Source organism: Carassius gibelio, chromosome A11 (assembly GCF_023724105.1).
Source record: "Carassius gibelio isolate Cgi1373 ecotype wild population from Czech Republic chromosome A11, carGib1.2-hapl.c, whole genome shotgun sequence".
NCBI lineage: Eukaryota > Metazoa > Chordata > Actinopteri > Cypriniformes > Cyprinidae > Carassius > Carassius gibelio.
In genome coordinates, this window is record NC_068381.1 from 15979139 (window position 1) to 15988507 (window position 9369).

Genomic DNA, 9369 nt, shown 5'->3' on the forward strand with positions numbered 1-9369 from the left:
AATACAGGCAATCTATAAATTACTGTAGTCTGTTTAGTTCAGGGCTACTATAAAGGTCAAATTTAGCAGTTTGTGCTAACTTATGGGTTACCTGTGACATGACATACAGCCAGGTATCATGACCCATACTCCGAATTTGTGCTCTTTTGTGCATTTAACCCATCCAAAGTGCACACACACAAACTGTGAACACACACCCAGAGCAATTGGCAGCCATTTATGCTGTGGCACCTGTGGAGCAGTGCCTTGCTCAAAGGCACCTAAGTCATGGTATTGCCGGACCAAGACTCAAACCCACAACCCTAGGGTTAGGAGTCAATCTCTCTAACCACTAGGCCACAACTTCCCCTTGGGTGTGTCTGATAAAGGAGACATGCTCATTCAATGCCTTTCTCAAGGGTACCTCAGTCGTGGTATCGAGGGGGGAGAGAGCACTGTACATTTGCTCGCCTCACCTACAATTCCTGCCGACCCAAGACGCAAACTTACAACCTTTGGATTACTAGTCCAACTCTCTAACCATTAGGCCACAACTTCCCACAAATATCTAGGCATTGCGTTTGAGGCAGTTGGAACTCTGCAGGACAGGCCTGCTAGATCAGATTCTTATGAATAATTTTGATTCAGCTGTAATGCTATTCAATCAAAACTTAGGGAACATCTAGCATGACGTATGCAACTTCATGAGTCAACAGTTGTCTCCTCTTGATATTTTAGGTCCAAGCTTAAGAATGAAAAAAAGTAGATTATTCATAAAAACAAATTACTATTACTTTAAAAGTTTGTTAACTTTAAAGTTTACACTATTTAGGCGAATTAATGCTGTAAATGAAATGCAGCAGATATCAGTCAGTTGTATGATTTTATTGTTAAATCTTGTTTGCAAGGAAGGTATTATTTGTCTTTAATACCAAATCAAAAGGTCATGGAATAAGTTTTCTTGGGTTCAAATACACTAAATCATTCAGCAAATTTAGAAGTTAAATGAAATACTCAAGTCCCTTGTTCCTGACGGCATCCTGCTCTTGGGTCTCCATCTCTACTTGCTTCATGGCAATAAAATACTGCACAAAAGGCTCCCCCAGTGCTCCACGAATCACATTGTCCTCTGCCAGAGCTACTAAAGCATCATCCAGTTTAACAGGGATCGGGAACTGTTTTTGCTTAGCTGGAGCTCTGCTTAGAACGTGTTCTCCATTCAGATTCCATCTAATACCGTCCAGTCCTGCTGCTATTGTGGCTGCCAACACGATGTAAGGGTTGGCCATTGCTGAACCCAGCTTGTTATCGATGTGAGTCTCCCGTCCACCATGAACCTTCACGTTGAAGGCGGAGCTGTTGTCATTGCAGCCGCATGTTGCGTAAAAATGATTCTTGGAATTCTTGCCTTTGGAAAGCTGGTTTCGACAGCCGATCCCTGGAGCCAAGAGGCAGCTCCGAGCAGCTGAGTGCTGGAGAAGACCCGAGAGCCACTTTCTACCAATTTCGGAAAGTTCCCCATTGCCCGAGTGGAAAAGGCTTCTTCTGCCACTGGCATCCCAAAGGCTATGGGAGAGTAACCCAGAATTGTGGATGCTGTCATCTGTAAAAAAGGTGGCAATGTAATCAAACTTCCTGGCCATCTCTTTGATTCCTGTGCGGAAGGTGAAGGCACTGTCTGCAGCATCGATTCCAAACCGCGGTTTGAAGCAAATCTCCATCTGTCCTGGTCCATTTGCAGATGAGAAGCTTTCGACGTCAACTCCCATGGAGTACATCCCTCTAACTAGTTGCTGCAGGAAGGGTTGATCATAGTTGCTCAACAGCGTGGTGGCTGGGAAGAACACAGCTTTAGGTCCCACTCGTTCAGGGGCTCCGAAGATGCAGCACTCGTACGTGAAGGACGAGTGGAGAGAGAATCCCATGCTCTGGAGTTGGCCCAGCATCTGCTTGGCTATGAGGCGGGGTGATGTTCGCAATGGCACTCCTGTGATTGTGCAGGGATCACAGATAAGGCGCGCGGTCTGGTCCGCCCAGGGAACGATCTGAAACGTAGAGAGATCTGCAACCAGGAGGACATCACTGCTGAAGTTGGCTGCACTTGAATGATCAACTTCATTGACTTTGGGGCTTAGGGTTAACTCTAGGTAGCTTCTTGGCATAGGGATGCCATATACCGCTTTTTCCTGTAGTGTCAATAATGGATAATGTTGTTAAGTAGTTTTTCTGCATTTTACCTGTATTTTCAAAAATACTACAATTACTTCAAGGGACACTAAACAATCAGCAACTTATTACTAACATTAAAGCTGCTTTAAGTAATGTTAGATGTCTTGCTAGATTAAACCAACCTTCAACCATGGAGTCAACCACAAACCCCCTCTCTCCACACCCAACAAATACATCTCAGTATAAAAGATATTTGCAATGCAAAGTATGTAAATATATATGCAAAAACATTGAATACAGCACCTTAAAATTGTATCATTATATTGACTACAGCCAAAGTCTTTTTAAGACAAGTCATGTCACTCGGTGGCCATCTTTGAAACACCTCTTGGGCATCCAAGTGCAGCTCCTATCTCTTTGAATGGGGAAACATCAAATTCTCCAAAACTGTTCACTAAATTAAGGATTAAATTTCATATGTGAAATTACCAAAGAAATCTGACAACAACTGTGTCATATGTTGTTACTTTTGGTAAAATAGCATTATAAAAAGCTTATTTCTCAGGCCAGATCAGCCAGTGCGCATGCCCAGTCTTAAGAACACGTCTCAGAGCGTTGACTGTTTCTATAGCAACAGGGATTTCTAATAGCAACTGCAGTGACCCGCTGACTTTACCGATTAGCGATTGGCTCTGTGATTAAGCAGCCATATTGAGCGTTGCATTTTTCCCCATTCAAAACTATACGAGTGACATGTCTTGGGTATTCTATAGTCTTTGCTACAGTACAGAATCTATAAGAGGCATTTAAAAAGATTTACGTGAAAAAATCGAGCAGGAACTGTCTTGGATCGGGACACGCCATGAAGATCAGTGGCCTCAAAGCGAACAAAGCTTATGTTTTCTTGGGCAATTTGCTGTTTTATGTGTTCAACATCAGAAATGAAGCTTTGAGATGCAAAAGAGAGTGCCTGTGAACTTTCCTTTTCTGTTAGGAATATACAGTAACAAACACACAGATGAATGATGAGCAGGTTAACGTAAATGTGTTAAATTGAGTCAACCGTAAATCATCTTTCTTACCTGAGTGTGATGTGCCAGCTTCATCCCCATGGGATGTCTCATCTGTGGGTGAACTCATACCAGAGGACCTGCCGGGAGGTCCATCGGTCATCGAAGACCCAGCTGAATCCCAGCCAGAACTTCCTTCTCTTAGTCTGGATGCTCTCCTCGCTTCTGAAAGGGGCTTGAAGGTACTGAAACTCTTAGATGGCATCTGGTCTGGATTACAGTCCACTCTGTGACCTGGAGGGTAGCTCCCTCTTTCATCTTGCTCTTTTGCACTGCGTAGGGAGCTCTCATGCAACACACTTTTCAGTTCATCCATTGTTTGTTTGGGGATGCCACCCTCACCAGTTGACTGGTAGTATTGCATATTTTCCCTTCTCCATCCATGCCTGTTGTAGTTGTCTTCTCTCGAGAGACCCTGCTCCTGGGACTCACCAGAAACAGAGGGACAATGGTGGGAAGGGCCGATGGAAATTAGGATGGGCTCGTTTGTGGTGCCTGGAATTGGTACATTTGATGGCACTAAGGGTACGGACGTCCCTTTTCTGTCCCAGCCAGAGGAGGAAAGACGCTTCTCTCTTGGATTTGCACCCTTCTTTCCTGCACTCATATTTACTCCATCCATCTGGTCTGGAATTTTTTCCTTAATAATTTTGAATTGATTCCTTTCAGAATGAACTCACAATAACATAAAATCATGGAGTACTGAAAATATCCTAAAGACAATATACAAAATAACTTTAACTGTACAAATTCAATTTGACCATGTTTCAAAAATAAATAAATATATAAAGGTATATAATAATCATAATAATAATTAAAAAAAATTGATTTACCATATTTCTGGATTCCTCTGAGTCCTGCATAATGCTCAGGGTTTTTTATGAGACTGTTTGGAAACCCATAATCATATGCCCCAATCAAAGTTGCTCACACAACTGACTAACAGAGTCTAAATCAAAGCAGTCTGCTCCCTTTCACCCCAACCAAATGTATGAACCGTCCAGTCTGTTCTGTCCCTCTCTCCTATTGTGAGCTTCTGCACATCAGCTGTTTTTCATTATTCATTAAATCTCTAGTAAAGATGCAGTTGTTTGACTAAAAGGTCACCAAAGCCATTGCTTATAGTTGAAACATAAATGAACACAGTGACATGCCTTTGAATAAGCCCTGTTGTTGCCAAGAAAATAATAAAAAGGCATATTTCAAAGATGACAACAAAATGTTTTTTATGTTTGTTTTTATGTAAGACTATTCTTAAAATTAGGCATTGAGGCACTGCTAGTATTACTAGCTCCTTCAGGATTAATCGGTTGTATTTATTCCTCCTTGTAGCGACTCTGGATAAAAGCGTCAGCCACATAAATACAAATATATGAAAATAATTGAGTTTATGAAAATCCTAGGATGTTTCGAATATAAAAACATCATATATATATATTTTTTTTTTAATATATATTATATATATGAATATATACATTTATTTACATGTTCAAATTTAATTATCTTTTTAATGAAAGTATTACTATCATCATCATTATTTTATGAACATGTAGGATGTTTACAATATGAATGTAATCAAAATAATGTTTATTTTATATTGTTTAATTTAATTTTTTTGTATCATGGCTATAATACTAATTTTATTTTAAATTATAGGATGTGTTTATAATATGAATATTCTAATTAATAATTAAATTAATGTTACTTGATTTTGTCACGTTTTATTTAATAAAATATTAGTAATAATAATAATAAAACTGCTGTTATTAATAACAAGTCTATGTGATATGATGTGTGTCGATGGAGAGCGCGGAAGGCAGTGCGCGCGGTAGGGCGCGGTTTCTGGAGTCCAGCTGTAACCGGTTTCCGGAGACGCTCGTCACACGGCAGCGCTGTATGGTCAAACACCACAACAAATATTCTCCGGAGCGGCTTAATGATTAAGCTACAATCTTCAATGAGTAAGCATATTCCAGTAAGTCAAACAATTCAACATATAACTATATATTTTTTAATGACGCGGATTGAGAGTATAATTTTTGAGTAACGTTACGTTAATTTATTAGTCTCAATTTCGAACTGTGAGCTGATTAGCATAAGAGCAAAACAGCTTTCGTTGTCGACTACAGTTTATGTATACGTTACAATAATTTATTTTGTCGTAACCATCTACAAAACTAAAAAAAAGAACGTTTATGTTATAATAAAAGTACATTTTACAGCTATAATGTCCTTGAAATTATCGCTTGGCGACGGTGTTAGCCTGACAGCTAACGTTAACTTACATCCATCAGAGAGAGCTAGGCACGACATTTCGCTCTTTTATTTCAGTTTAATCGATTAAATTTAGAAGGGAATTAAAGTATGTAGCCTGCAAAGAGAGTGTATGTTGTGTTTTTGTCCAAAATTAACGTAATCCGCGAGCTTTTTAACCCGTTGCTAATACTAGCTTTTATACTAGTCTTTATCAATTTGCATATACTGATGTGTTGGGTATTAAAATCTGTTTTTGCGCAGTATAAACATTTAATCGGTTGTAGATTTTCGCCGCATTTCAAATCGTGACCTGCTTCTCGGATAAAATGTGGATTTGGACATTTTAATGGCCTCATTTGAGGCCCTTACACTTGATTTCAATAAAGTCACACTTAAAAATATCTCCTCCAACCATCTGTGCCTTTCATTTGAATTACATGTAGATTTAAGTTAATACTACTACATGAGGTTTGTTGTGTCTTTTTTAAAGCGATTTGCTAAAGAGGGTTAGTATGTGGTAATCTCATAGAGCTGCTGGGGCACGCGTGTGTCCTAACGGGACTGGGATGAAGATTTCCCATTCGAAGCAGTGTTTCCTCTGAAACAATGACCCACACACCGCGTATTGACTCACCTTTGAGTCATTGTGAGGGGGGAAATATGGTTGATTTTCATGCTTTTATGAGCTTTGTGAATTAGGTCTTTACTCTATGCAGGGTTCCTCAGATCTTGTCCTGGAGGGCCAGTGCGCTGCAGAGTTTAGCTCCAACCCTGAGCAAACTCACCTACCTGAGATTTTCTAATGATCCTGAAGACATTAAGCATGCTCAGGCGTGTTTGATTAGGGTTAGAGCTAAACTCTGCAGGAAAGTGGATATCTTGGGCTAGATTTGAGGACCCCTGGCCTGTAGAGATGGGCGGATGGATTCTGAAGTATAGATATTTTCGATACCGATGTTGTATCCACTCATATGAATATAGATTCTGTAGTGCATTTTTAAGCATTCATTTTCTTTATTTAGCAAGGAATTTTGTGCATAAAATAAGCTTCTGTGTGTAAAATAGATTGTTAGCGGATACTTAATTCTTTACATTTATTTAGTGCTTTTCTAAGTACTCGAAAGTGCTTTACATTGTCAGGGGGGTATCTCTTCATCCACCACCAGTCTGCAGCATCCACTTGGGTTATATATAAAATCACACAAACACTTTTTTTATAATATTTTAATATAGGCTGGGACCAATAGGAATCAGCTACTGGCCCAACTGGACAAGCGGAAGAATGGCTGCTTTAAATTAGAACGAAAAAGATAAATTAAGTCTGACCTCTTTTGCTTCTGTTCTTGTGTCCTTGCAGCAGTTCTGTGGTGTTTTGGGTCACACATTTATGGAGTTTCTGAAGGACAGCGGCGACTACTGCCAGGCTCAGCACGGCGTTTATGCAGAGAAGTGAACGGCTAGCCTTGCTACCTCATCAGAAGAGAGACTTGTGTTAGAGTTTTAACGTTGGCGCGATCGGGCTTGGAGAGCAGGCGTCCACAGCAGTCAGCGGTTCTGGATGGGGTAAAAAAAATCTCCTGAAGTTCACTGCCCTCGTTGGCCCTGCGTCTTCACTTTCACCAGAGGACCAGCCTTGTTTTCGAAGGTTTTTGTTTGTTTTTTCTCTTCTTTCTTTTTTCTGCTATTAATCCCGCCCACCTCTAGGTCATACCTTTTCTTCTCCTAATTGTATCTGACAGATTTTCTTTTGTCATTGGAGAGTTTCTCCCATTTTTCTTTGAGATTTTTGAGCTATTTTGAAAACTCAAAAATGGCTCGTATGAATAGACCTGCCCCAGTGGAGATCACTTACAAAAACATGAGATTCCTCATTACCCACAATCCCACTAATGCCACGCTTCACAAATTCATTGATGTGAGTGTTGGTTTAAATGGTCTGTACACACTAAAAGTGTTGTTTTGGATGATTACAGAAACCTCATAATTACAGTAACTGCATAACATTACTTACATGACATTCATCCATTAGGAACTGAAGAAATATGGGGTGACAACAGTCGTTCGAGTGTGTGAGGCCACGTATGATGCAAACCTGGTCGTTAAAGAGGGTATTCAAGTTCTGGTAAGCCCACTTTAACCACTTCACCTTTATGAAAATTTATAGAAATGTCAGTTTTTATCTCAGGTGATGTTTTTATGCTAATGTTTGCCATTGTGCAGGATTGGCCCTTTGACGATGGAGCTCCTCCTCCTAACCAGATCGTTGATGATTGGCTAAATCTTCTTCGGATTAAATTTAGGGAGGAGCCAGGCTGCTGTATTGCCGTACATTGTGTTGCAGGCCTTGGAAGGTCATTTTACAGGATTCAAGATCATTAATAAAATATACTTAAATGTTTTGAGCTTTGCATAGAAATCTTACTTGTTTTCTTTCCAACAGAGCCCCAGTACTGGTCGCTCTGGCCCTGATTGAGTGCGGGATGAAATACGAGGATGCTGTTCAGTTCATTCGACAGTGAGATAACTTTGTATTAAATATGAAAATAATATAAGAATAATAGTCAGCATGCGATCTCCATTCTTAAAGTGAAATGTTAATTTCTTTTTATTTATTTTTCTAGAAAGCGCAGAGGAGCATTTAACAGCAAGCAGCTCTTCTATCTGGAAAAATATCGTCCCAAAATGCGTCTTCGATTCAAGGATTCCAACGGCCACCGCAACAACTGCTGCATTCAGTAACAGCTTGCAAAACAGCCTTTCTCAAATGTGTAATGGGAGTTTGTATCTAGCATAAGTAGTTTGTTCTCTTAGTTGGTAACTGTGAAAATACCGTTGCAATAATGAAATGGATAGTTTGCCCAAAAATGTAAATCATTAAGTTGTTTCAACCCTGTATAGGTTTATTTCTTCTGTTGAACACAAATGAAGAGATTTTAGAGAGAGAGAGAGAGAGAGAATTTGATGGTCCCCATTGACTTCCATAGTGTTTTTCCTCAATCTATGGAAATCAGTGGGGACCATGAACTGTTTGGTTGCCTGTATTCTTCAAAATATCTTCTTTTGTATTCAGTTGAAAAAAGAAACTCGTAAAGGTTTTGAAAAACTTAAGGGTGCGAAAATGACAGAATATCCATTTTTGGATGAACTATCCTTTTAAGCTTATTTGGTTACAAGTGTCCCTCTTCCTTCTCTTTGTTTTATGTATTTCCTGTGGAGAATCAGCAAGGTAAAGTGTTTATGTTGGTTGGTGAAACATGGTCAAATCCCACCTCTGCCAAACACATAATATGCTTTATAGTCTAAAGGGTTCAATTAAAAAAATAGTTTCATACATTTTCTTTTTCATTTTTTTATTGATGATTTCAGCCTATCTGTATTTGATGCCTGCCTCCAAAAAAGATCTAAAATAAATGCCTTGTTACAGCAGAAAGACACCGTCTGGTGGAGGGAGTTCTCAGTGGCATTTTAAAGAGGTTTCTCGGTGTCTTTTGCAGAAAAAAATCAAGAAGAGAGGGAAAAAAAAATTGAGGAAAATAAAATCGCTTTACATAAATATATTGAAGGGTGGGGTTCTAGTTTTTGTTGTTTATCCAAACTTTGTTTACCTATTACTGCCATGTCAATAGTGTGATGTTTGTGTATTGGCTTAAAACTGGACCTCAATGTCTACAGTATTTTTATGCCTTTTTATTTGATATAATAACTTAATATTTCGATACTTGATTTATGTGTGGTATTTGATTATGTGTACTGTTAAAGCACCTATTTATATCAATGGATATGTGTTTTAGTATAGTGAAAGACAAGTTGCTACAAGTTTGCCAATTTAAGAGTACAATAAAGATAAGGAACATATTGCCTCATCCGAGCTTGATTTTAACTTTTAAATTAAAAC

General features: G+C 39.1%; 2 protein-coding genes across 4 annotated transcripts; one reads left to right on the forward strand and one right to left on the reverse strand.

Moving 5' to 3' along the window:
- Positions 1 to 845: 845 nt before the first annotated feature.
- LOC128022459 (lengsin-like) lies at positions 846 to 4224 on the reverse strand. 2 transcript variants are annotated; one of them, XM_052610075.1, is made up of 4 exons: positions 4052 to 4224; positions 3231 to 3858; positions 2969 to 3135; positions 846 to 2165 (listed from the first exon to the last, which is right to left on the reverse strand). In XM_052610075.1, exons 1-4 carry the CDS (start codon positions 4079 to 4081, stop codon positions 981 to 983), a joined length of 2010 nt encoding a protein of 669 aa, XP_052466035.1. In that variant the 5' UTR covers positions 4082 to 4224; the 3' UTR covers positions 846 to 980. The 2 variants fall into 2 exon arrangements, with proteins under 2 accessions (XP_052466035.1, XP_052466036.1); XM_052610076.1 differs by having other exon boundaries at positions 3231 to 3931.
- Positions 4225 to 5025: 801 nt separating this feature from the next.
- LOC128022460 (protein tyrosine phosphatase type IVA 1) lies at positions 5026 to 9329 on the forward strand. 2 transcript variants are annotated; one of them, XM_052610077.1, is made up of 7 exons: positions 5026 to 5193; positions 6832 to 7119; positions 7214 to 7389; positions 7504 to 7596; positions 7695 to 7825; positions 7915 to 7989; positions 8096 to 9329. In XM_052610077.1, exons 3-7 carry the CDS (start codon positions 7285 to 7287, stop codon positions 8211 to 8213), a joined length of 522 nt encoding a protein of 173 aa, XP_052466037.1. In that variant the 5' UTR covers positions 5026 to 5193; positions 6832 to 7119; positions 7214 to 7284; the 3' UTR covers positions 8214 to 9329. The 2 variants fall into 2 exon arrangements, with proteins under 2 accessions (XP_052466037.1, XP_052466038.1); XM_052610078.1 differs by having other exon boundaries at positions 6832 to 7389.
- Positions 9330 to 9369: the final 40 nt, after the last annotated feature.

Coding starts and splice junctions, on each gene's coding strand:
- LOC128022460 (XM_052610078.1), top strand. CDS start 7,285: ATGGCTCGTATGAATAGACCTGCCCCAGTGGAGATCACTTACAAAAAC. Junction 7,597..7,694: donor AAGAGGGTATTCAAGTTCTG/GTAAGCCCACTT, acceptor GCCATTGTGCAG/GATTGGCCCTTTGACGATGG. Junction 7,826..7,914: donor TGTGTTGCAGGCCTTGGAAG/GTCATTTTACAG, acceptor TCTTTCCAACAG/AGCCCCAGTACTGGTCGCTC.
- LOC128022459 (XM_052610075.1), bottom strand. CDS start 4,081: ATGCAGGACTCAGAGGAATCCAGAAATATG. Junction 3,859..4,051: donor CAGAGGAATCCAGAAATATG/GTAAATCAATTT, acceptor AAAATTATTAAG/GAAAAAATTCCAGACCAGAT. Junction 2,166..2,968: donor TTCCTGCTCGATTTTTTCAC/GTAAATCTTTTT, acceptor TTGACACTACAG/GAAAAAGCGGTATATGGCAT.